General features: G+C 49.1%; 1 protein-coding gene across 1 annotated transcript in view; it reads right to left on the bottom strand.

Annotated features, from left to right (window-relative positions):
• ETV5 (ETS variant transcription factor 5) overlaps nucleotides 1-23,060 on the bottom strand; it is a 60,481-nt gene extending 37,421 nt beyond the window's left edge. The window contains 5 exon segments of the mRNA XM_074264239.1: nucleotides 19,051-19,101; nucleotides 19,201-19,248; nucleotides 19,361-19,448; nucleotides 19,572-19,717; nucleotides 22,924-23,060. Of these exon segments, the coding sequence (XP_074120340.1) occupies nucleotides 19,051-19,101; nucleotides 19,201-19,248; nucleotides 19,361-19,448; nucleotides 19,572-19,616 (232 nt within the window). The 5' untranslated portion in view covers nucleotides 19,617-19,717; nucleotides 22,924-23,060.
• Between the last annotated feature and the right edge of the window lie 4,032 nt (nucleotides 23,061-27,092).

Raw genomic sequence — 27,092 nt, 5'->3', positions numbered from 1 at the left:
AGGAAATTCAGCCTTCTACCAGAGGGGTCCTAGAAGTCTTTCACTGTGTAACCACAGAGCAAACAAGTATTTGGTCTAGTGCCCCATAGGGGCAAATCACTGTACTGGGGCTGTAGTGTGAGAAAAGTGAATGGGACTCGCTTCCTATCCTCCAGGAGTTTGTAGTCTAGCAAGGGAGAGAAGGCGAACTGACAAATAATTATAATACACATAGAATGTGGTATGAAATCAAAGGAGAGTTCAGAGGCAGAGAGTTCAGCTCTGCAGAGTCCCAAGGAACCAGGTCATCAGACAAGCCCACAGAGCTACATTTAAAAATAATTTAAGTAAAAAGGAAAATGGCGACTGTTATTTTTACATTTTTTCTAAATAAGAAATCAAACAACATTTTTATCCAACAAATGGCTTGGAGGTTCCAAATAGCATTTCTTCTGGCTGGAATGGAAAGAAGCAGAGAGATCTTATAAAGCAGTGGTCCTCACACTTTTAAAATAGGGGGCCAGTTCACGGTCCCTCAGACTGCTGGAGGCCGGACTATAGTAAAAACAAAAGCTTGTGATCTGTCTCTGCCCCTCAGACCCTTTGCCATAACCCGGCGGGCCCATAAACATCCTCAGTGGCCCGCATGTGGCCCTCGGGCTGTAGTTTGAGAATCCCTGTTATAAAGTAAGGAAAAATGTCATTGACCTATGTTTTCTTACTTTCTCCTTCCTTTCTTCTCTCCTCTTTTTTTTCCTTCCTCCTCCTTCCTTCCTGTTTTTAGTCTCTTCACCTTTCAAATCTGAGAGGCAGAGCAGCAGAGAGGCTGGAGGGGTCAGCCTCAGAGTCAGGGGGAAAGCCCTGGGTTCAAGCACTTTCTCTCTACCTCCTGGCTGTGTGAGCCCGCTAAGTTGTTTAAATCTCTCCGTGACCCAGACAACTCTCTAAGTTCTTGGCTATACAAGCCACAGATCTGCATCAGAAGAGAAAGTGTCTCCACCAGGAATTCTCCACATTTGGAAAATCACAGATCTAGCCCAAAAACCAAATCTCACCAGTAAGTCTGAGGAGAGTCATCTCTACATAATATCAACTCCCGACTCTTAAGTTTCAGACGTGAGATTTTATTAATTTTTTTTGCAAAGAGGCATGACTCACCAGTGAGAGGGGGCCTCTGATAACCAGATACCTTCGGGAGTGCGAGTGTCTGGCTACCAAATGAACCTGCTTTAATGAGACCTTCATTTTTCAAAAAGCAGAAAAAGCAACAAAGATAAAGTACATTCTGGATCTGTTGGGTTAGTCACGCCAGGGATCTCTGGGAGGAGACAGCCATTCCATCTTAGAACTGACTGCAGAGAAGAAAAGGGAACACCAGCAGAGCCTCCTCAGTGTCTAAAGAAAAGAAATGGAGACAGAGAACTAGCTGACCTACTTAGATTTCAAACAAACAAATATTGAGAGCATGGAAACCATGGGAGATAAGTGGGGGGAAAAGAGAAAGGCAAAGAAAGTCCTAAAAGATGATGCTGGGAATAGCAAAGTGAAGGCTGGGCCGAGACCCACCAAGTTAAGCTAAGGATCCCGGCAAAGGGCCTCCCATCCAGAGCCTTCATCAGACAGATGAGAAAGTGGGCCGGGGAAATTAAGTGTCTCGGCCAAGATCCCAGAGGCGAGATTTGAAACCAAGTCCTCTGACCGCAGTTGGCCCTACTTCCCCATACTGTGCTGCAGGAACACCTTTTTTTTAATTGTCTTTATATCTGACGGCGCGTCTGAAGGGCTAGCATGACTCATAGGCCCATCGCCTAGAAAAATATCGTTAAAAAGATGGACCCTAATTTCAGGGAGAAGCTTGGAGTCATTACAAGCCCTGCAGTCTCCCCTAGTTAGTCAAGCCCACTCGCCTTCTGTCCCGTTCTGGGCTCAGTCACTCTCCACGTGCAGAGTCTGTTCGGTTTCTAGGCGGCTGCCCAAACAATTCATCAACCAACAATTACTTACCAAGTACCAGACACTTTGCCACATGTTAGTGAGATGAAGAGAAGGAAGAAGAGGAGAAGGAGGAGAAAGAAGTAGTTCTTACCCTCAGGGAGCTTACATTGGGCAGGGGAGACAACACACACAGCATCAACTCAAGGCATTGGGTGGGGGGGAGAAATCAGGAAAGGTCTGGTGGAGGAGATGTGAGGAATTCTAAAGATAACTGAAGGATTCTAAGAGGCAGAAGAGAGACGGTGGTCCAGACAGAGGTGAGCCACCAGCCAAAGGAGACGTGCTCTGTGTGAAGGAGAGCACTGTGCTGTATGGCAGATGCTCAAACACTTGCAAAGCAGCAACAATCAAGACTTAAGACAAATACAGGCAACTGTACTTGATTCTAGAACTAACTTGAGCAAGGGGAGTGACATGCTCAGGGCACCTGGGCTTCGGCAAGTGAGTGGTGGCTACATGGAAGGGGTGAGACAAAGGGGGTTCGCTAACAAGGAGACTATGGTAAGAGCCCAAGGGAGAGATGATGAGCCGGCCTAGGTCAGAGGCCATTAGGGGAGAGATGATGAGCCGGCCTAGGCTGGTGGCGATTAGGGGAGAGATGATGAGCCAGCCTAGGCTGGTGGCCATGCCAGTGTGGAGAAAGGAGAGATGTAGGAAGGGGGGTGGGGGCAGGATTTACAAAATCTAGCATCAGACCAAATAGGAAGGAGCAGGAGTCAGGGGCTGATGTGAGGTTGCCAGTTTGGGTGAACAGAAGGAAGGTATCATCCTTGAAAGAGACGGGCAAGATACGAGGGCTGGACGTCTGGGGGCAACGATAATGAATTCTGTCTTGGGTCATTGATTCTGAGATGTCTGTGGAACAACCAAATAGAAAAGCGCACCAAGCAAGTGATGGCGGAGACCTGGAGCTCTAGATGGACAGTTCTGGAGGTGGACTTAAGAAGGGATGGCAACTGAATTCATGGGAGCTGATTGAGAGAGAGAGGAAAAAGGAAAGCAGAGACTCCTAGTAAATGTGGATGATGTTTCAGAAGCAAAGGAGATGGAAAGGAACAGTCTCGTGGGCAGGAGGAGCAATGGAGGGCAGTGTCACAAAAATCCAGCATATATCCTGGAAGGAAGTGCCCCATGTCACAGAAAGGCCCAGAAAAGGGAAAACAATTGAGAAAAGGCCATTAGATTTGGCCAAGAGATCAGCCATATTCAGCTGAGTGAAGAGCCAGAGGCTCCTGAAGGGGCCTAAGAAGTGAGGAAGCCCCAAAGTGACAAGAGTTGAAAGCTTGCCCCTAGGAGCCCTGCTCTTGGAGAGAAGACTGCTGTTCGTCCTTCATCCTCAAAGAGGGCCTCTCATCATTGAGGTTCAGCATGGCTGACTGTGGCCAACACAGGGTTGGGACAGATTGGGCACAAAAAGTCTGCCTTGGGATGGAGACGTCCCTAGATTTGTGCAGCTCGTGCTTCCTTTCTGCTCTAGGATTCGGCTTCATTCATGGGGAATGCCGCTCTCCTGATGCAGATGTGCCATGCTCGGTGGTCCTGGGCCAGTGTCCCCCATGTCTCACAATCTGTTCCTAAGTTTTTCAGAGAGACCTTGAGATATCCCTGTATCCCTTCTTGTGACCTTGGTGTAAGCTCACACCTAGGTTGGAAGAGGTGGAAATGGTAGAAAGATGTAGCATGCATTTACTTCATAAATGGGCATTTTTGATGTGCTTTGTTTTCTTTTGTGGGCAGGTCACAATTTTTAATTTTTTGTTATCTTATCTACAAAGATCCTATTAAAATCCTAGGCTGGAAATAGGGGGGCAAGGATCCAGAAAAGTAAGGACTCTCCTGGGGATACAGTGATGTTGGGCCATTCTACTCTTGCCAGTTTTCCTAAAATCTCTTTTTAAAAACTAATTTATTTAATATTTCCCCCAGTTACATTCAAAATAAACTTTTTTTACATGGGTTTTGAAGATTTTTGAGCTCTAGGTTCTCTCCCTTATCCCCACCCACAATTAAGAAATCACATGTGAAGTTAAGTAAAACATTTCCATAAAAGTCAAGTTGTGAGAAGAAAGACATAGATCTCCTGCCCTAATGAAAAGAAAAATCCTCAAGAAAAATTAAGTTAAAAATAAAGGAGATAGAGAAATAGCCAATGCTCTGATCTGTATTCCGACTCAATCAGTTCCTTCTCTGGATGCAGATAGGACTTTGCATCGAAAGTCCTTCAGAGAAGTTGCCCCAGCTCTTTCTGCTGATGGCTTATGTCCTGGCTAATTCACACAGTAGAGTCAGGAATTCTAGATCTTCTGAGATGTCTTTCAGGGAAAAAGAACTCTTCAAACACCTGAGAAACAATGTAGCTAGTATAAACAGGAGAAGAGAATAAGCTAGTCGGCCCATTTAGAGAAACAATCGTTACAACGTGCCGCCTGCCCCCAGTCAGAGCCTGTAGATGTGAACTCATGAACTCATGAACTCGCTTTTTATCTGGATGTTTAACCTAGCTTGGTTCCGTCCCCTTTAGTTTAACTTCTAAGTTCCCTTTGTGAACGTCCCTCAGTTTTCCAAATCATTACTCTTGCCCTCGCCATCATTCGACCGGCCAAGTTTTTCCTGGCTTTCATGGAAAGAAGTCTGGGGGTCAGACTTTTCAGTCTGGTGCTTGGAGGCGCAGCCCGCATTGCCACTAGTGGGCAGTGGGCGCCCAAAACGGGGCCACCAGAGGCCTGAAAGTCACTTTGCTACTTCATGCCTTAGTTTCCTCCTCTACAAGATGAGGTCCTTTCCAGCTCTAAATGGAAGTGATGGAAACTTTAAGCAGCAGAAAGGGCGGCAGAGTCTGAGAACCCAGAGTTAAGAGGGCTGGAAGTTAGACCTGCAGGGAGCCTTGCTCACTTACGAGGGAGGAGGCAGGACTGGCGCTGACAGTGAGCGTGGGCCACCATTTTCCATTTCTGAGACTCTTCTTTTCGGTAAATGAGGATAACCTCTGAACTTCCTATCTTGTGGGGATTATTGCAAGACCATGCTATAAGTCTCAACATACAATACAGAACCAAGCACTTTCTAAACATGCTCTTAACTCATTTGAAGGCTTCCAGTTGGCAGAAGCCACGTGTAGGTGGTAAACAGCTCATCAAGCCTTTGAAATATGGTCACCGTGCACTGTGCTGCCCTGGGAAACAAAGACACAGGGTCCGCTTGGGGCTAACCCACTCAATGCTCCCTCCCTCCTTCCCTGCACACAGGAGGGCCTAGAGGCAGCCTTGGGGAGGCCCCCAGAGTAAAGACTTTCCTGGGCCAGGCTCCACACAGACACTGCAGAGAAACCTCCACGGACACCCCTTGAGGATGGAAATTTTACACAGTGCTTCCTAAATGCACAGTCTCACCCTGGAAGGGAGGGACAGGTTTAAGTAAACGGATATGACTTTACAACTCTGTCCAAAAAAGTCTCATCCGTGGAAATGGCTCCCAGGCCTAAGCATATCCCTGGGAGCTCACCAGGAGCCCATCCTTGCTGAGCACATGTGCCCACGGTGCTTGTGAAGGACCACGGAGGGCAGCCGCCCGACCTGGAGGGCCAGGTGCTGGCAAGGAGAGCCAGCTCTCTGCTCTGGCACTTCAAAGCCAGGAGATGTGCTGAGATGCCTCCTGAATCTCCAAACAAAACATCACAGGGCAAGCACAAACTTGTTTGGATGGTTAACATTGACTCTGCCTGGCAACAGTTTCCAAAAATAAAGCTTTGAAATTTTACCAAATTTAGTTAGGGAGCATAAGTTCTAAAAACGGAATCGGTGCAGGTTTGGGGAATATGCTGCTTCCTTGAATTCTTGCTCTACCGAGACGCTTCCAAAAGAGAATTTTTTAAGCAATATGGGGAATATTCCTGAGAATTGTCAGATCATTAGGATGCACCGTGTTGACATCTTCATCTTTTAAAAACTTTCCACTAAATTTCAATAGCTTCCCCCAGATGTTCCACTTTTCCAACATCTAACGTCTCCCTCCAGCAGCCGGCCAGCTACTCCCGCCCTGTGCTACAAAGGCCATTTTGGAATAGCAGAAGGAGGCAGGCCCAAAAGAGAATGGCAAGACAACGTGCCAACAGGGAGCTCGGCTCCAGGGATACTACTTTAAATGTCTGCATTCAATTTTTAAAATACACTTAAACAGTCAATAAGGAAGGAATTCTGTCTTCACTCCCAGTTACACTTTTAATGACTTCCTATGTAGGAAGCCATGTGGTTTTTCTACGGATCAATGTCTTGTGGCTGACTGTCCGAGGCCAGCAACTGCGCTGAAGAACAAACTCAACATACGGACAAAGGATTCTGTATTTTACCCCCGGTGACGTTAAGTCAGGGGGTGACGTGGCCGACTGTGGCCGACAGAAGGACTTCAGCACATTGCTCTCCATCCCCTCTGCAACCCTGCAGGTTTCAGAGGTATCTCTAAGTTAGGAAATGACATGAGTGGCAACAGGAGTGAAGTTTTCTTTTTGCCTCGAACTAACTTCACTTGGTCCTGCATGCTTCTGCCATTGTGGTTATTATTCTCCTCAAAGCTTAGACCAATAGGGTTTCTTCCCTTCTACATTAAGGCGCTGTCATGGCTGCGGTTCTTTTGTTCTCAAACAACTCTGTGATGACAGATCTTTGGGGGTCTCCAATCTTTAATCTTAGAATGGGGGCTCAGTCCGGGCTTACTGAGAGACAAAAGCTCGGGGTCTTTCTGGCAAGTGTCCTTAGAGATTCATCTGGGCCTTGGTTAAGAGAGGGGATGGTAGACAACAATTGGGGGATGGGGGAAGAAAGTACCAAAAAGATCATGGGGGCAGCAGGTGGTGCAGGGATAGAGCACCAGCCCTGAATTCAGGAGGACCCGAGTTCAAAAAAGGTCATGGGGGGAGGCTGAGTCTGGGGTCCTGAGCCTGAAGATAGTAGTAGCCAAAATCATGAAGTTTAGCTCCAGAAATGGGGCCCAGCATTCCTGAGCTCCAGGGCTGCAGACTGCAGAGCAGGTCGGACTGGATTGGTGGAAGGAGGCTCCCCACTGGGAGTTCCCCACCGAAGCAAAGAACTCTCCGGTGTCTGGCTGATGCTCACTCTTCCTGGTCTGGTGTCAGAGAGGGGTGGAGAGCGATAGGAGAAGCAGGGACTCCCTAGAGAATCTGAATCAGGAGCAGGACCTGATTCCTACCCTAGAGCAACATCCCCCTTAAGTGCAGCCTCGAGCATTTAATGCCTCCCTGTCCCCTCGCGTCCTCCAGCGGCCCCTCCGCTAGTCTCACACTCCTAGGGCAGGAAGTTAAAGCTGGGGACGGGGGGGTTCCTGCCTTCAGCTAAAAGAGACGAGTTTTCTGGGGTGCTTTTTAAAGCATGCTCCGTTCAACCTTTCCCAGGATGCTCCCGGGGGCCGTGCTGCCCCCCCCAGAGAAGGCAGCCACATTTCCAGAGTGACAGGCACGGCGCAGACTGTTTCTCCTTTAAGGAAAATGCCATTTCACATGCTGATAATCAGCCCAGCCTTATAGGGGGCAACGACCTCGGGGGCAGCCGAAGAGAGCAGATCTACCCGAAGCCCTAGAGAAGCTTGACCAGCGACGGCCGACGCTTCTGCAGGCAAAGGCCGGCTCTGGGTGAGCCTCCTGAGCTTAGTACACAACAGGCACTTAATAAAGTCCTGAGTGTGTAACACGCACGCGGAATTCCACAGAAGGTACAGACAGGTCCCGGAGCCATGGAAGCGGAAGCGCTTGGGGGTCGCTTTCCCTCTGTATGCCACGTTCACGCTCAGATTTGGTCTGGTCACTTTTCGGTCCCGCTCAGATCTTCAGTAGTGTGAGAAGGGGGGTGCTTCAGAACACAACAATTAGACTTCCCCAACAGGGCTGTAGGTGTCATTGCTCCCATTTCACAGATGAAGAAACCGAGGCCAGAAAGGGGAAGTCCTCGAGGGGAAGCTGGATCTAGCCCGACTCCTGCCCGTGGCCCTGCTCCCCTTAACCGCCTTACGATGAGCTAGTGCACGAAGAGGCTGTCTGGGCCCATCCCAGGGAGCACATATGGCGAGCCTCCTGGTGACTCATCTGCACCTCCAGAGTGCCTCCAGAACCGTCCTCCAGAAGAACCGCTTCCACAGAGCCCGGGCTTGTCTCCCGTCTCCCTGGGGCTTCTTTTGGGGAAATGCTGCATTTCCTCAGGCCCCAGAAGGGTTTTCCTTGGCGTGGAAAGGTCATTGTTTGCTAGGCGGATCACAGATGTGTCACTGGAAGGAGCCCAGGCTGCTCGTTTTACAGACGAGGAAAGGTGCAAGCCTGGCCACGGTGGCCACGTGTAAATAGCCCAGCAAGTCTGGAGCCAGACCTCTCCTTGGGCACTCTGATGGAGCCTACGAAACCATCTGAGAAAGCTGGGTGCTCTCACAGTGGTACAGGCTGCTGAAGTGAGCAAGTCAGGTCCAAGTGGAAAAGAACCAAAAAAACACAAACCCCGGGCAAGCGCGTCAGGTGATGTGGACAGAGGGCGGGCGGCAGTGTCCATGAATGACCAGAGGAGAGTCGGAGGGCGGGGCTGAAGAACTCGAACTGGCACCAGAAAGGAGGAGTTCAAAGGCCCAATTCGTCCTTCGGTCCCCAACAGGAGAACACTAATCCCCCTTTAAAGCGGCATCGCCATGGAAACACAGAAACTTTCCCTGGAACGGAGGGGGGCGGGGAGCAGGAGCAGCGACAGCCCCCCCGGCCCCTTCAGGCCTCCTCCGAGCCCCAGCGAGCCCAGCCTGGCTGAGCAACAGCAGCAGGGAAGCCAGAAGAGCAGAATTCTGGAGCTCCTCCAGCTGCCAATCACAAGCAGATTTCTTTCTAACAGTCTCTGTGTTGTTCAAGTTAGTTGTTTTTCCAGGGGGAGCACAATGGGGTCTGGTTATTCATTGAAAAAGTCTGCGAGTGGGCACCGCCCTCCATTCACAACCAATTTGGAATGCTCCCCTCCCAGGGGGAGGGGAGGGCAGGGGAAGGGGGGCCTCTGCGCAGCAGGCCAAGAAATGGGAAATGACACTTAAGATCATAACAGAGACCAGCTGTCTGCAAAGGGAAGCTCACACTGCATGCAGCGTTTATATAAGCAACTCAAACACTGCAGGAATGGCCCGCTCCGCTCCCCGGGATGCGGCCGCCCCACTACTCGCTGAAATCAGGAATGATTGGGCAAGGCAGCTCCCGGGGAGCTCCGGAAGTGCCCTCTGGCAAAGGAAGAGGGCCAAAGAAAAACCAACTCGGGCAGCTTTGTTCAAAAGTCGTTTAAGTCTGACTGTCGGCTACCGGCAGGGAGAAACACTCGGCCTGCCCCTGGGCCCGAGGCCTAGTTTCCAGCCAACAGCGTCCCCCACCATCCTTTGTGGAAGGGTCCCTTCAGCCAGGTCCCGCGGGACGGGCTCCCAGCAGTCACTGCTCTCTGCGTGCTCCTTCTCCAAGAGCCCTTTGGCAGCAATTCAGCCCTAGCCCCTCTCTTTGACCTTCGGAGCGAAGTCCAGGGGTTCCTGAACACGGAGCCCAATCTGGGCATGGAGACTGGATGGTCAGGGAGGGGGCGACTCGAGAGCAGCGGTCTTGGGCTTCCGAGACAGTTAAAGCCAGGCTCCTTGCTGGAGGAGGGCAGCTGGCCCGTCCAAGCGGTGACCAAGTGTTGGCAGAGGGGAGGGGATCTTATAAACGTCCGCTAGCTATTAGGCCTTCTTTCCTAATGGGGTCTTAAGCGCCCCTTTCTGTCTCGGCCCACCTGTCATCGAGGCTCTGACCCCTGGTCCTGACTGCCCCAGGGTGCCCCGAATCCCCCTCTAATGCTCCCATCAAAGATTTGAGACTCTCTGGGATAGTCTGTGTCTGGCCCCAGGATCCCAAGTCTGAAGGCTGTCCCCACCCTACACTCCAGCCCGCCCCGTGCCGCCTGCTAGGTCCCCTCCTTTCCGGCTGCCTGCTCTTCCCTGCGTGTCGGGGGTCATACTTTGCATCTTCCACGGTAAGTCGGAAGCTATGCCCAAAAGGATCGGCTGGGGCTGGTCCCCGTCCCCCCCTCAGCCGCCTCCTCCCCGTCTTTATCTTTAATTATGACTACGGCTGAACTACGTAAACAGACATGGCCACGTGTCAACACCCACATCAATGGTTCCGCTTGTGGCTCGCCCTGGAGAAGTCTGGGGGCCATCAGGGTCGTGAAAAGGTTCGGAGCAGACCGGCCCGGCCCCAGGCTCGAAAAGGAGATTTCTAAATGCAAGCCTGTCTGGTCCTGGCAGCAGCATCACTGGCACTCAAGCACGAGATGGAAGCCGCGAACACGGCAAGACTCTGCTCCCCCGGATGCCAAGTGGGAAACATTTGGTGCCAGGTCACAGATGGGAGCTCTAACTGCCTCAAGGGCACGCTGCGTGCAAGAAAGGGCGCTGCCCTCCGAGCTGCTCTACCTGAGGGTGCTTTACATTTAAAAAAAAAGCTGAGTGAATGCTCTCACTACAGAAAGACTAACAAAAAAAAAAAAAAAAAACACTTTAATCTTTTAGGGACTGGAATCAAGAGAGAGATAAGGGGGGACGAAAATGGCAGAGATTTTTGGTGGCCAGATCACAGCATGATACCCATTCCTTCCTTTTTGAATGGTGTAAAAGAAAAGGAAGCTCATGGGCAGGGGAGAAAGGGAAACTCTGTCAACTGCTCCAGGATCCTGTGCCCTTGGGCTCCTGTGCTTTGGACTTGTCTGCAGACCCAAAAGCCCACTCCCCAAATACAGGGAGGCGTGGAAGAAATCCACTGGATTTTGGGGCGGCAGTAAGAGCAAAGAGAGGGGTGAGCAGAATTCTTTTCCACTTCTTGTTTCTGCTAAGACAGGCGATGCCATTCTCTGCCTGAAATCTTATCCACTAGTCTTCCTCCCCCCCAAAGCAATTAGGATTAAGTGACTTGCCCAGGGTCACACAGTCTGAGGTCAAATTTGAACTCAGATCCTCCTGATTTCAGGGCTGGCGCTCTATCCACTACGCCCCTTAGCCGCCCCTCTGCTAGTCAATCACTGATGGATGCAGCCTCAGCCCAACTGAGACCTGTTGAAAACCTTAGCCTATTAAGGCCTACTGCTTCCAGGGCCAGTCTTCCTGATCTCTATCTGGCCACTGGACCCCGATGGCTCTGCAGGGGAAAGTGAGGCAGGTGACCCTGCCCAGCCCGCCCCGGCTTAAATCCAACTCATCGGCATCATGGCATCACCCCCCAGAGGTCAAGGTTCTCTTTGAGAACAAAGAACAAACACAACAACTTTACTACGACAAATTATCTGGAATTGGATGAAAGAGAATTTTGCTAAAGAACCGGCTCATTTAAGCAAGGAAGAACTCAGATTCCAGAAATCGGGAATTAAAAGCGGACCAGACTAACAAAAACGGGGCAGCAAAGGACATCAACGCTCAGCCCGCAACAACCTGAGCATGTCATAAGGCGAGGACACAGAGACAGAGGAGGGGCAGTAAAAAGATCATCTTGCCTCTAACTCCTGGTTCTTCCTTCGCTTTCCCTTCCTTTCTCCTGGGCCTTCACAACAACTAATCCTATGGAAAAGCACTCACTTTTGAAAAGGAAGAAGTCTGGGACTCTCATTTAAATGATCCATGGCCATTCTCCCCCAATCTTTCAATGGCAGGAGCCCTGGGGCTGGGCCTTCAGATAAAGCTAAGAAACAAGTCTAACAAGTGTCTCCCACAGATAAGACCGATTCAAATCTGCTGGATCCGAATTCTTGGAGGAAAAAGCATTGTATCAGATTGTACAAATCCCACAGGCTACTGCAGAACTCTAACCAGCCAGATTCAAATAGGGTTAAAAAAAAACACCCTGCTTTACATTTCATTTTACATTTCAGAACTCACACCACAGGGAACAGAACAAGCCCGTCCCGTTCCTTCCACCACAGAAGGCCATTTAGGCCACGGGGTTTGTCAGCTACCTACCTGCAGCAAGTAGTTAGGATTCTGGTCATCTCCAGCTGTTCTCCGGGATCCAGGTTGCAGAAAAATGAGTCATCTGGCTTTATGACTGTGGTCCAAATTAAATGTTCTAACAACGCCACTATTAAACCCAATAACGGGGAAGTTAAGATGGCATTCTAAAACCTCTAAGGCACAATCCTCACAATACCCTGTGAAGGAGTATATCTCGTGGTCTCCATTTCATAGATGAGAAAATCTGGGCTCAAGAACCTTCCCAGAACCCCAAAGCTCCCCACTTTTCTGATGATCAGTCCAATGAATTCTTTAGATTATAGCAAGTGATTATTTAACCTTCCGTTTTAAAACTTAGCCTTTTAGAGTACCCAGTGTCTTTATAAATGGTTGGGAAGACAATATTTATAATAATTTTTAAATCCTCATGAAAAATAGCCAGAACATCTTTCCTTTTTGCAAAATCAAATCTAATAATGTTCTTACATATTAAAGGGATTGATTAGGAAAAATTCACACTAATGTCTCCATGTGAGATTTACAGAGCATATTCTGCCTAAGAAATCTATAGGATAAGTAATATAGATACTCCATCCCTTTGTAGAAGAGGAAACAGAGAGGCTGACTGATGTCAGAGACATGGTCTAAACGTCACCCCCTGAATCCAAGGCTGCCTAGCACCCTTCCCCCTCTCAGACAGTCTCACATCCCGGGATCTCTACTAGTTAATCTTTCAAGCAAGTGGCTTCCATTTCCAGCTCATCAGTGAAAAATGGGCAGGAACCTCTACAGATCTTCCAAGTCTCTGTGTTCTTCAAAAATAGCAATAATGGCCCGAAATACAGAGATTTTTCTTTGAAGATACTTTCCATATCAATTTGAAAAGCTTTTCTCTGAAACATTAAGATAAAATGACTATACTTCATTTTTACATGGTAGTCGGCATTTTACAAAGTTCTTTCCCAACATCTTCATGCTATGTGAGTGTAAATAGTATTACAGGAATTTTTACAGATGGAGAAACTGAGGCTCGGGATGAATAGCATATCCCTGATCAGAGAGAGAGCTAACGCCGAACCTAAGTAGCCTGGACCAGACCGGAGACATCGTTCCCTGACCCTTTGCTGTGGGGGCAAAGACCAGATGATGGTGTCTCCCGAGTTAGAAAGGTTTCAAGTAAAGACCCAGTCGGGCTGTGTATTTCTGGAATTCAAGGAGCAACCCAAGTGGAGAGAGATTCACCAGCAAGAAAGAATCGCAGCAACAACTCAGTGTGTTGAAGTATGGAAGGGGTGCACTATGGCTCAGTGGGATGAATCCCCACACCCACAAAACAGGGGCCTTTTGCTATATTCAGTATAGAAGTCAACATTCCCTCACTCCACACGTATAGAAATGTAGAAATAATTTCTATAAAGTTACAGAATAAGCCAAGATCAGAACTACAGACATGAAGGCTCCACCTGGGGCTGCACCCACATACTTGGAACAATTAAGGGCATCGGCACGAGCTAGACCAGTGGTCCTTTTTAAACAGGGGCCAGTTCACTGTTCCTCAGACTGTGGGAGGGCTGGACTATAGTAAAAACTGCCCATTTGCCATAACAGGGCGGGCCACGTAAACGTTCTCGGTGGCCGCATCTGGCCTGCAGGCCGTAGTTTGAGAACCCCTGAGCTAGGCAGATCCTCTTCTCTGGCAGTTTGCAAATTAATTTTTTAAAAGCATTTGCTTCTCTTCCCTTCTTGTTGTCATTTCCTAGAAGAAAAGCACTTTTGATTTGGGAAGGACATCAGAGAGTATCTAGGGTCAACGCAAAAGAATTCCTTCCATCTAGAGAACCTCTGAAAAACAGGATAGTGGGTATATCACAAAACCTCTCCGGAGTTGTAAATTATGCGATTTAGTTATGAGATAGTATGAGATTAATTTAAAAGGCCTTTTCCAGCTAATAGTCTACAGTTCTTTAAGAAGACCCCAAAAGGGGCAGCTAGGGGGCGCAGTGGATAGAGCACCAGCCCTGAAGTCAGGAGGACCCGAGTTCAAATCTGGTCTCAGACACTTAACACTTCCTGGCTGTGAGACCCTGGGCGAGTCACTGAACCCCAATTGTCTCAGGAAAAAAAAAAAAAAAGACCAAAAGGCCAGAGGCCAGGGTCTGGCTTGCCAAGGAATAGTGATATTCACCAGAAATCACTGGTGGCTCACTAATATCTATAGGCAAGAAGAACTTGGAGTCTGATCACAAAGTTTCTACGTGGGGGAACTGTGTGCTAGTAAAACTAGACTTCCTGGATCTAGGTGGGAAAAAACATAGAAGGGGATGTATTTACGCCACCGTTTAAAATCAGAATATGAAGTATTCTATCAAGAGGCAGAAAAAAAGGGCAGAAAGACATTTATCCTAACTAGCTATTATTTGGAGAACTGGTCATTTGGATCATTGTTTATTTGGATGATTTGTCATGTTTCCATAATGAAATGCTTCCTCATTGATTAATTTTCCTACTTTTTTTTGGCGAACTAATTAATGTAGCAGGGAATCACAGGAAATTTAGCAATGATGGGTCACAGATAAACAACAGTTAAAAATTCTCATCTTTCTATAATTGCAGCAATGATGACTGTGGGGAGAGATTTAATTGACACTGTAAAATATAGCACTTATAACCAACCACAGTCAGGTTTCATTAATCTTAAATGAGCCCCTCCCTCACCTCTGGCCAAATCATGTGATCTTCTAAAAGCTAATTCAAGAAGAGGAAGGAAAATCCTGCTCAGACTTTCAGAGAAAAGCTAGCCCGTGGGCCAGGAGTTGAGCTTGCCAGGCTTTTGTGTTTCTGCAAAGCTAATGTGAATTGCAATCAAAGTGGATACCGAAAAATAAAAGGATCCAGAGGGCAAATGTATAATTTTGCTTCACTCCTTGGCAAATACATGCCCCATAGCTGCCCTACTTCAAAGGCTGATTCCTAGAAATGGGCCAGAAAAGGCCACATTAAGGACTTCAAGGCAAAATTCTAAAATGAATTGTTAAAAAAGACATAATATATACATGGAGGGGGGCAGCTAGGGGGCGCAGTGGAGAGAGCACCACCTTGAATTCAGGAGGACCAGAGTTCAAATGTGGTCTCAGACACTTAACACTTCCTGGCTGTGTGACCCTGGGCAAGTCACTTAACCCCAGCCTCAGGAAAAAAAAAAAATTATATATATACACACACACACACACACACACACACACACACACACACAGAAAGGAAAACGGTGATCTCTATGAATCAACATGGGTTCATTATTAGCAAGCTAAGCCAAATTAGGCTCATTTTTCCTTTCTGAATAGGTCTCAAGGGACCAGAGAAGTGTTGGGAGCAAAGGCTGCCCAGATTTTAGGGAAGCATCTGCCAGATGACATCATGATATGATGGTGGTCAAAAGAGAGAAATGTGAACTGGGGGCTGGTACCATCAGGCAGACTGGGGACTGTTGAAAAATCCAGAAGTGTTCATTCAGGGCCCAATTTAAAGCACTTAGCCATCGAAAGTTAACCTATCTTTCCAGACTAGTAGTAAAAACAAAAAAAAACCTTTTTTAAAATTCCCCTCAAGCATTTGATTTCCCAACTAAAATAGCTATCTTGTAATTCTCAGCCTTGTCAGTTCATTTCCCACCTCTGCACCTTTGCAGAGGCTGCCTCCTCCATGCCTCGAATCCTTGCCCCAAATCCTTTCTCTCCTTATCACCACCTCTTGGGATTCCTAGCTCTCTTGGAGCCTGAGCTCAAGAATTCTATATACAAAGATGCCTTTCACAATTATCCCAGTTCTTAGTGCCCCTCACTCTGGAAAACTACTTCATTTTTTATTTTCAACAATCAATAAACATTTACTAAATACCTACCACGTGCCAGGCGCCGTACATATGAGAAAAAGACAAGCCCTACCCTCAAGGAGCTTCCAATCTAACGGGAGTAGGAGATACACCATATTTATTGACTAAAGACTTTTAATTTCACATATTTACTTCTCTGAGAATACATTGCTCCCCTCTACTCCTCCCCCGGAATATACATCTGTGGAGAGAAGGAACAGTTTCATTTTTTTTCTTCATATCCAGTGTTAGCACAGTATCTGGTAGACATTAGACACGTAATAAATGTCAAACTGAATTGAAATTAAATACCCTATGCAGGGAAGCGTGGCTGGTGGGAAGCTATAGAGATGTGCCCTTAAGTCTATCCTGTTCAATATTCCCACCCACTCTAGATTTAAATGAAGAAAAGTGGAGTATTTATCAAGTTCATCGATCAAGAAGTGAAAATCAGAGGGAAGTCAATTTCAGTGCATTATGAAAGAAATTCCTAGGAATTAAGAACTTTCCATAAACAGATGGAGAGTTCTCCAAGTCTCCTATCAAGGGAGGTCTCCAAGAAGAAGCTAAATGACCAATTCTTGAGAATATTGCAAGGGGCTTTGTGGTTTAGATAGTGGATGCTCTAGCCAACTTCAAACGTTCCCTTCTATGATCCTACAGAGCTATGTAATGCTTAATGATCAGCCTCACGCTAAACAGAGTCCTACTTCAGAAATAAAGAGAAATATCAGACAATTCAAAATGCTTCATTAACAGGAAAGCTGCTCTTGCATTTTGGGAAAGGCGGCTAAGTGCTTAGAACTTACTAAGCAAATCTACATTTCCAAAGAATCAAAACTGATGTTTTTCTTTGTAATATTGTTCAATTCATGACTGACACCTTGGGACCCCATTTGGGGTTTTCTTGGCAAAGGTACTGGAGCGCTTTGTCATTTCCTCCTCTAGCTCATTTTACAGATGAGGAAACGGAGGCAATCCGAATTAAGTGACTTGTCCAGCATCTCCAACTGGTAAGTATCCGAGGCTGGATTTGAACTCAGGGAGATGAAGCTTTAGGAACTCTATCTGCTGCAGCGCCGCCTAGCTGCCCTTCACTGTAATATAAACTCATAAACAGTTCTCCAAATGTAAACCACCTGAAAGTCTATTTCCCTATGCTTCCAAATGTGAAATTAATTCAAAGCTAGTTTTCTGATTTTTCCTTAGAAATCTTTAGCTTACAGAGAAACACAGTGTCATGAAGGCATTTCAAAGAGTCTCTGCCAAATAATAATAAAATAAAATAAAGGCACCTCCCACACAGTCTGCAGTTTGGAAAGGCTGAGCCACCTCTCCAGCGCAGAACAAAGTTGGACTACAAATCCCCTGCCTTTCATCTCGGAAGAAAACAGAAAATGTGAGTGGTCTTTAGCCTTTTAGTGGCAAACTTCCCAATCACTTTAAAGCAATCAAAGAGCAATAATTAACACATATTTACTTTAATAGAGCAAGCTGTGACCGAGCAGAGGAAGCCGTTCACCTATGGGCTCGCTCCGTTTCCTTTTCAAGTTTCATGGCACGGTGCCTCGGAGATGAGGCCTGTTATTAAAGAATATTTCACTGGTACCTCTGTTCTAACAATTAGTGATTCAGAATATCCCTCCTGAGGGCACGCTGCAGAGAAGCTGCCTCTGTGTGAGAAGGGCTCCAGTCCCCCCCAAACACACACACACACACTCACTCACAATCACACACTCACACACACACACACACACTCACAATCACAATCACACACTCACACACACACACTCTCTCTCACACAATCCCACAATCCTAAACTGTGAACAGCTTTTCCTGGGGAGATAGAGCACCCGGCTCTGCCTGGCTCAGGTGTCTGCTATCACAAATGATGACTAAGAGACTCGATTTTCTCCATGATGCAACTCTCCAGAGGGACACCATTTTCAACCATTTTCTCCTAGCCGCGCTCACTTGCTGGTGACTAATGCTCTCTCGAGCAGCTCTGCACTGCTCAAATTTCATCAGCAAGCTCCGGCCTCTTGGCCCGTAAAAGCTACCAAACCTGTTGAGGGCAGCGCTGAAAGACGGATCATCTCACTGTGGACACCAAGAGTGACCTTGGGCTTTCATCATTAGGCTTTACTGCCCCTAAAGTAATGAGCAATCCATGTCCCTTTTAAGGAAAAAACTACAAATGAGAAAATTGGAAAACCCTGCATCTGACAGAGGGAGGGAGGGAGGGGGGCAGGGTCAGAAGCAAGCGCCCACCCAATGTTGGATCCTGCACCACAAGACTCGTTTTCCTTTGGTTTCAAGGTAGAAACAAGACCCGGGGCCTGCATAATCACAAAATGGCACACTGACGACGGGTGATCCTTCATTAACCAGAATTTCGGGGGAGGGGAGGCCATGGGCATTTGTCAGAGAGAGCCATACCTAAATAAAGAGCTCAGGGCAGACCCAATAATGCCCTCCAGCCTGGCAGCTGCCGTCCCAAATGGGCACTTGCTGTTCAATCTGCCCTACCTGCCTCTGGTTCAACCTGAAGGTTCTAAGCAACCTAAGCAGGGTTCAACCAAGGCCTAAAGCCTTCACAACAAGATCCTCCACAGATTAGGTACCTGACTGCAGGGTACATGCTTTAGAAACAGCTTCAATAAGATCACCTTATTAATGCACAACCCCTTTGAAATTCTATTGTGTCTTTAAGGATTGCCAGGGCTCCAAACCTTCACTTCCCCAGCTTAGCTAGCTAAGCTCTGACAACACACTTGGATTTGACCCCCCAAGCTCAGCCTGAAAGCCTTTCTTCCCCCTCAGGCCCCCATGAGGGCCTGAATTGGCCCAGAACAGCCTTAGAGAATACAATTTTGCCGCCCTATTACACGGAAACATCAGAGCACGTCGAGGGTAGTCGTTACAGTCAGCAATGAAACCATAAGTGTGGGGAACAAAACAACACATAAGTGTGGTCTGTGTTAAGCACAAAATATTCAACTAACTCCATTCCCCAAATACTCCAGTTCTGTTATTTTACTAGCGATTCCATCAGTAGCCGAAATAAGTGCTATTCAGAACGCTGATGATATGTTAGGCCGCCTAGAAAATGAATGGTGCTTTGTCAACAGTGAAGGACTATACAAAGGTCAGCTAGGATTATTTTTTTATCACTGAGAGGTCAAATGAGATCAAGGAACAATAACGGGGAAGATGCTTACGGTTATCAGACTGAAAATCTGGGACAAACTGTTCATCGTCCGGAACTTGTGCTGGGGGGGAGAAAAAGACATTTTAGAACTTTTTCATATAAATGAGTATGTGCAGTGAAAAATTTTGCATGCAAAAAAGTAGACAGCTGAGAAACTTGCCTTCAGCTAACCAGGCCTCCTGGAGTTGGCTGAGATCCTGAAACAACTCTGGAATTGAAAATAACAATAAAACAAAAGATGTTACGGGCTACTTGGGAAAAGGAGACGTCTCTGTTGTTGCTCGTTTTAAGTGATGCCATAAGACAGCCCAGAACACTACCTTCTGAATCGTGAGCCAGATCTGTGTCCAAGAACTTTCTCTTTCTGTCAATCACGGGCCTTGCTCGAAAGTCCTCAGGGTGAGATTTCTGAAAGAAGCCAAGGAGTTGCGGCTAAAGGCTCCCCCTAAGCACAAAGCTTCGGAGAGGGACGGTACCATTGACTACATATGGAGAAAGCTCCCAATGCAAACAAAAGGCCACATAACTTACCCCTGGGACCATAAAAGGGACTTGCTGATCATAAAAACCATCCATTGTGCTTCTAGTGTCTTTAAGATCCCTCTGAGAGGTTTCAGCATCGAGTAACTCCGGGGTTAAAGGGGTCCTGTTGTTTGGTGGATCTCGGAGAGTTCAAACTGAGAAATAAGGGGAAAAACAGAAGACGTAAAGCAGTAGAAGCAGCTCTCAAGAGAACATGTGGCACTCAAAGGTCACTTACAGCCACTAACTGCTGGGTTTGATTAAGAGCATCAAATAGGCGACATTTAAAAGACAAATCTATTTGCTTCTCCTCCTTCTCCTAGACTGGTTTTACTCAGAGGCGTGCTAGCCTTTAACAAAACAGGAACGGAGCCGGGAGGGGGAGGAATCGTCCACATTTCAAAAGGATTCATGGAAGGTCATCATGAAATGGTAGTGAGGGTGTTTATAGTGGTTATTTATAGACAAGTAGCATCTTGACAGAGGCCGGTGGAGGGAGAAAAGCAGCTCCGACCAACGTGAAAAGCAAACACCAAGAGAAAGTCTCTCCAGCGAACACTTAGTCGGAAATGTTTGCACTAATTCTTAATAATCCAACGGTCTCGCTTTATATTTTTCTCACTCCTGACTTCCACCTTCAAAATCGACTCGGAGCCCGGGCTTTTATGGGCAGGGGCCACACCTTGGTGATAGAAACTGCAGAGAGTTCAAAGAAAGCTCGGGAATGGATGCCAGTGGAGAAACTTCCAAAGGCTTCCTTGCACTTCAAAAGGCTTAGTCACAAAAGCAAGTTGTTTCTTAAGCAGAATTTTACTTCTGCTTGAGCTTATTTCCCCCAAAAGGCGGTAAGGAAACGGAGCTACAACTGTGGGCAATCTGAAAGAAGGGAAGATGAAACTGATCAATGATGGAGGGAATCAGTTACACCCAGAGAGGGAACGCTGGGAAATGAGTGTGAGCTGGTTGCACTTTTGTTTTTTTCCCAGGTTATCTTTACCTTCCGAATCCAATTCTCACCGTGCAACAAGAAATTCATTTGTGCACATATAGATTTACCTAGGCTATACTATAAGATATTTAATATGTATGGGACTGCCTGCCATCTAGGGGAGGGGGTGGAGGGAAGGAGGGGAAAAACTCGGAACAGAAGGGAGTACAAGGGATAATGTTGTAAAAAAATTACCCATGCCTATGTACTGTCAAAATGTTATAATTATAAAATTAATTTTTAAAAAATTAAAAAAAGAAAGAAAGAAGGGAAGAGGAGAATCAGAGAGTGAGCCTGATTCGGAAAAAATAAAATCAAAATTTTAGGGAGAGACATTCTTTCCAACCCATCACAGCCCATTTTCCGTCCTAAAGGCGGCGAAAAGCCATCGCAGTTTTAGCTCTCCCTGGACTCGTGAACCCTTTTCCTACGCAGTTAAAATCCATCTTCCAGGGGGTGCTAACTAGGAAATCGTTTGGAAGTCTAGTTATAAAAAAGCACAAAAATGTTCCTAACTAAGGAGATTCCCAAGTTTTCCCCATTTCCCTGACTCTTGGCAATGGGAATAAGGCGAGGAAGGAAGGCGGGAGGGGAAGGGGACAAAGCACAGAGCACATTTCATAACTTTGCAAAGAAAAAAAAAAAAAAAGAAACCCTCTCTATCCAAACAGAGCGAAAACTTGCAGGCTCTTCCTCCCCCCACCCCCACCCGGTCTCCAAAGGCTATGCAAAAATCTCGAATGTTCACGCAGAACATAAAGAAATCGGAAGGCACTTCTTTCCCACTTTGCACAATCTGCTGCAGTCTAGGCTTTAAAAGTGTGTGTGTGTGTGTGTGTGTGCGTGCGCGCGCGCGCGAGGACGAGAGCGGTGAGATATTTTTAGTCTTATTATGAAATACATTACAGAATCCTTCACCATGAAATACAAAGATCTTTTCCAGAGTCCCAAGTCATCTCTCTTCAGCAGATCTTAACAGTTAAAGCGTCCAGAAAATAAACTCCAGCTTTTGTTTAAATTAATGACTTCGAATGTAAGCAAGCGCTTATTCGGGACTTCCAACTACTTCCTTCTTTTTGCACCCAAGAAAAACTTACCAGTCTTAAACAGTCCAATTAAGGCCCCCTCCCCCACCGCACAAATCTGGCTGGGCTTTTATGAATGGCAGAGCCAGCAGCAGCAGCAGCAGCAGCAGCAGGTAGAGACTGTAACTGGATCCCTAGCGTAGGGCCCCATTCACAAAACAAGACACACTTCCACCAAATTCCCAGCTTTCCCCATTCAAGAAAACTCCTTCCGATGTGCCCCCGCCCCCACCTCCAATTCACTAACTGCCTTAAGCCACAGCCCCTTCCCCTCCCCCTCCCGGTTTTAGGCAGCGAAACACACGCATACACACCACACTCACAAGGAGGGAGGAGGAGGGAGGGAGGGGGAGGGCGGTGGATGGCGAGCAGGAAAAAGAAACCCGCTTCATTCATAAAGTCACCCACATTCATAAAAACTTGCAGCCGCAGCCGCGGCCAACGTTCTCCCACGTTCAGCTCCCCAGGGCGGGCCGCCAGCCCCGCTGCAGCCCCGGGGACGTCGCAGCTCTCCCCGCCGCAGCCCCTTCCGCGTCCAATTTCTTCTCCGAAGTCCCCAGACCATGGGCCTGACCTCAGGCCCCTAAACTCGGCCCCAGCCCGAGCTTCTGAATCGGCAACACCCCCCGACCCCAACTCTCTCCGCTTTCCTAAGGAGCCCCCGCCCGGCGGAGGCTGCCCCTCGCGCCGAGAGCTGCGCACCCCGAAAATCGCATTCATCTCAGCTGCCCCTCAAACACGTCCGAAAGACCCCAAGGTTCTTAGGGCTCCCCGGCGCTGCCCCCGACCTTCCATTCCGGAGCCCCCATCGCCTCGGGCGCTCCAGAGACCCCCCAACTCCTTCCAGAGCACTTCCAGTCACTCCAAGAACTCCGAGGTCTGGCTCTCACGTCGCCCGGCTCCCAGCAGGTTTCTCCGAGAGCCCTCCACTCCTTTCAGAGGCGCTCTGGGAATCCCTGGGGGACCCACAAAAAGCCCCCAAACAGGTACCCCAAGCGCCCCAACTCTCCTAGGAGCCCCCAAACTGCCCCTTGCCCCTTTCAGAGCCCCCCACGTCTCCCCGAAGCACTGACGCACCCCCGAACGGGCGCCGGGAACCCTTCTCACTTTCGCGTCCCCCCTCTTACCTGCCCCCCCAGATGCGTTGCGCGCCGCGTTCGAGTCCATGTCCGAGACCGGCAGACGCAGACCCGTAACGGCCCCCGGCCCCGTTAGGCCCCGCCCTCCCGGGGGAGGCGCGGCCCCGCCCCCGCCCCCGCCCGCACCTGGGCGCGTGCCCGGGCCTCACCTGCGCGCGCTCCCGCCGACTCCTGCGCGCGTTCTCGCCTGACAGGAGCTTTCGGGGCAGGGGCTCCGACCCGCCGGCTGCCCGCCTCCTCCTCCCCGGCCCACGGCCCTGGCCCTGGCCCCGGCCCGGCCCGGCGCTGTCCCGAAGCCCGTCCGCGCCGCTCCGCCGCCGCTCTCGGGCCGCCTCGCCGCCTAGCTCCCTCGGGCGCAGCAGCCGCCAGCCCAGCGAGCGCAGCAGCCGCCCCCGAACTGGCTGGGCCTCCGCAGCCCCCCACCGAGCCCAGCCCGGCCCCCCTCCTCCCGCCTCTCCGCCTCTCTCATTGGCCCGCGACCTCGCCCGCGCCTGTCCGTCAACACTTGTTTACCCCTTCTTCGGGCCAATGGCACGGCGTCTGCTCGCTAGCCCCGCCAGGGATTGGGCCTGTTTCGCGTTGCGACCCGCCTCCCCAGCGGGGGAGAGGGGGTCGTTTTACATAATTTATGCACCGAGGGCCCGGACCAATCAGCGCGCTCTGGTTTACATAATGTGGTTCGGACGTTTTTCATTCATAAAAAAACGCGACCTGAGGGAGAAGCTTCGCTGAGTCAGTGAAGCCTTTAAAGGGGCCGACGGAAGGCAAAGAAGTCGGTGGGTGAATGGAACGCTGGTAGGCTTAGAGCAGGATAGAGACCTGGATGAAACTGACAGACCTTTTGGTCCCGGAGCCAGGCCAGAAGATGCAGAACTGGGAGGGATCTTAGAAATCAGTCTCCTCCGCTCTGTACAGATGGGGAAACTGAGATTCGGGTCCGGGGTCTCCAAGACAGAGCGCTGGGAAAACGAGCGCTCGAACCCCGGCTTGTGCTCAGTCAGTCAGTCAATGAGCATTTCTTTTCCGAGTGCCCCCCCCACTCCCACCCCACTCCTCCCGAGAGCCCACCGCTCCAGGCCAGCGACCCTCCGGGCCTCTGCTTCTGGGGGGGAGAGGGGAGGATTCTTTTAATTTCCTCCCCTCCCCCCACCTTGGAAGGGGGGAGGGGAGCACAGGCTGGGGCTGCTCCCTGCTTCCTTTGCAGCCTGGCTTTCATTCACAGCTGCAGCAAACGGTGCAAAGTTAGCTTCTCAGAAGGGAAGAAAGAACGGAGGGATTCGTCACTGTAGCCAAAACGGAAACTCGCTGACCGACCTGAGCTTGTGGCCCCGGAGAACTCCCCAAGGGGCTTTTAAGTGGCCCCTGAGCCGGGAGCAGGGAAGGAGCAAATCTTCGTGTGTCTCTGACTAAAACCTGGCTTCGCAGCTAGATTTTAAGTCCTGCTCCCCCCGCATTCATGTAGACAGAGCTGAAGGTCAGAGTAGAAGGTTCCCAAAGCCTTTTATTTAACTCCGGGCAAATGGAGGGGACGGGCCTGAAACTGGAGGCCAAGGGCCGGAATCAGGGCGAGGAGGGCCCTGGAGAGGGGGCGTGACCCCTGGGGCTCTCCGGCTGTGAGCCCGTGGCCCAGTCACTTCCTTTCTTACCTTAGCTTCCACACCCCAAATAAATAAATAACGGGAGGGCCGAGAGGGAGGGGAGCCTACGTGACCCCGAGGCCCCTTTGTAGCTGCGAGGCTTTACTCTGATCCTGAAATCTCTGCCGAAGTCACACCATAGAGTCAACCAAGCGAGAATCCCTCGGGAAGCAGGCTCGTAGTTAGCATTCTAGCCGGCCCGGGCTGTTTGTTTTCGGTTTAAGGAGTGTGAGATGTTGCATGTTGGAATTCAGGCCTGTACAGCTGGGGAAGGATGGCGGACTCCGGGGGGCTGCCAAACAAATGGGCATTAACTGCAGTTGCTGGGATTCTCAAAGCCGAGTTCCCTCAAACAAGTAAACAAATCATCCAGTTCCCCCTCCCCCAGCTCCCTCCCGGTTTGGGAGCCCACACAGCGGTGCAGAGTGAGAACGGGACTCTTCTGGCTGGACGAGCCAGCAGCCGGGGCTGTGTGGTCTGGGGCCGCTCCCAGAGTGCCTTGGCCTGCCCCCCCCCCCCCCAGAGTGAGCTAGCCAGCACCCTTGGGAGAGACAGGGACAAGGCCCTGGGGAGCCAGAAATGGGTTCTCTGTGTTGCTCTTGGGCACTGGACGATCCACCTCTCTCCTCCGTGCGCAGGCGGCCCCTGTGTCCTCAAGGCCTTGTCCCCTCACTCCTGACTCCTAAACCCCTGGCCGGCCCAAGCGCCACCTCCCACAGGAGCTTTTCTCTTGATTCCCCTTCTCCTATCCCGCCCCCAAATTACTTTTCCTTAGCTTTGAAGTAGATATAGTTACTTTCAGTCATGGATTATAGACCTAAAATTAGAAGAAGATTCTGAAGTAATCTAATCTCAAATCCCTGAAGAAACGGGGGTCAGGCAGGCGGTAACTATCAGGGGAGAGATTGGAACCCGGATCCAGTGACTCCAGAGCTGTTGCCTTTCCCTCTGATATAGTGTAATCTTGAAGAAAACGCTTTTGTTTTATGTGTTTATATGGTACAGTGGAAGATCTGAATTCAAATCCAGCCTCAGAAACTTCCTTAATTGTGTGACCGTAAGCAAGTCACTTTAGCTCTGCCAAAGGAGAAGAAAATGGCTCCAAGAAAAGACCATGAGGGGCAGCTAGATAGTGCAGTGGACAGAGCACCAGCCCTGAAGTCAGGAGGACCTGAGTTCAAATCTGATCTCAGAACTTCCTAGCTGTGTGACCCTGGGCAAGTCACTTAACCCCAGCCTCAGGGAAAAAAAAAATGTAAAAAAAAAAAAAAAAAAGAAAAGACCATGAAAAATCCAATCTGGCTGAACAACCGAGAAACAGCTACAGAAGTTCTCAGTGCCCTGCCTGACACAGAGCCTGGATCAGAGTAGTGAGGGGGTCCTGGGTGACCAGGTGGGGTTGGTAGAGAAAGTCTGAAGAACTGATGGGGATCAGCCCAACCTTACAGTCCCACCTCCGGTGGAGGTCTTGGGTAACCCACATTACCGTATCCAATCAGAAGGCCAAGTTATGACATCACACCCCTATAAATCTGTCCATGGTTCTGCCATCTTTGTTAGCTCGCCTCAGTGTTCTGCCTCCTGGCAACTTTCTTCGTTTCCCCTTCCCCCATGCTCATGGTGTACTTCAGGCTTTCTCTGTCAACCCCACCTAGACACCGGAGACCTCAAGTTATAGTTGGAAGGAGAGTTGAGTTTCAAATCTGGGCTCTCAGAGCCTTCCTAGCTGAATGGTGCAGGAAGTCACTTAACTCCTGGACAAAGTGAGAGCACTTCCTTCCTAGGATGGAGGCAAGGCCAGCCCGAGATCATTTTTGTAAACCACCTTTAGAAACCTTAAATCACAATGGAAATGCTAGCTGTTCTTGTTACTATTAACTATAAGGTTAACCGTTATTCATAGAATTATTATTGTTCATAATAAATATTTGGCTTTTATTTACTTAATTTTTGAGCCAGTCCCATTCACTCTGGTACCCATGGCTTTATTTCTCAAGCATCTGAACTTCTACCCAATTTAAGAGATTGTAGAAACAATAAACAACCAAAAAAAAATCCCACCAGAAGCTGTACCCAGTGTAGTAGGCCTCTACAGGAGCCCAAAGCACCGACTGTCTACACTGATACAGGCAGGAGCAACAATCTTGTTCGTGTGAGGAGATCCCGACTGGGACCACGGGAAGCCCTGTGTGAGTCTGGAAAGTTCTAGGAGTTGTCCCTACAGTTGGTCCAGGTTATCAAAGGTGGAATTCAAACCCAGTACTCTAGGCTGAGTAGAAACAGAGTCAAAATTTCCCCCATTTTCTGTCTCTAGAAGCATCTTTCCCTGTAGTCCCCATTCTCCCACTTGGGAGAGCCCAGCAAATATCAAAGAGGTAGACGTGTCAGCTTTGTGGGCCCCCACCCCCACCCCACTAAGTCTTCTCTAGTTTAGCGTTTGGAGTCCTAGCCATTGATCTGGCGTCCAGTCCTGCTACATTGTGCTGAGATCTCATGCCATCCAGGCAGGGAAGTCACCCTGACCTCCTTCTCTGAAGCCTGAGATGTCAAATGAAGCGGTCAAGCAGGACGGCCCAGCCCTGACGTCCTCTGCTCTCAGGTCCTTTTTGCTTCGGCCATTCTGCACCACGGGGTACCCCCCGCCTCTGACGGGCCGTGTTCTCTCTGGCTCTTCCGGGCTG

The sequence above is a fragment of the Sminthopsis crassicaudata genome, chromosome 4, assembly GCF_048593235.1.
Source record: "Sminthopsis crassicaudata isolate SCR6 chromosome 4, ASM4859323v1, whole genome shotgun sequence".
Lineage (NCBI taxonomy): Eukaryota > Metazoa > Chordata > Mammalia > Dasyuromorphia > Dasyuridae > Sminthopsis > Sminthopsis crassicaudata.
Note: the sequence above shows the minus strand (reverse complement) of the source record. Positions and strands in the feature narration are given on the sequence as shown.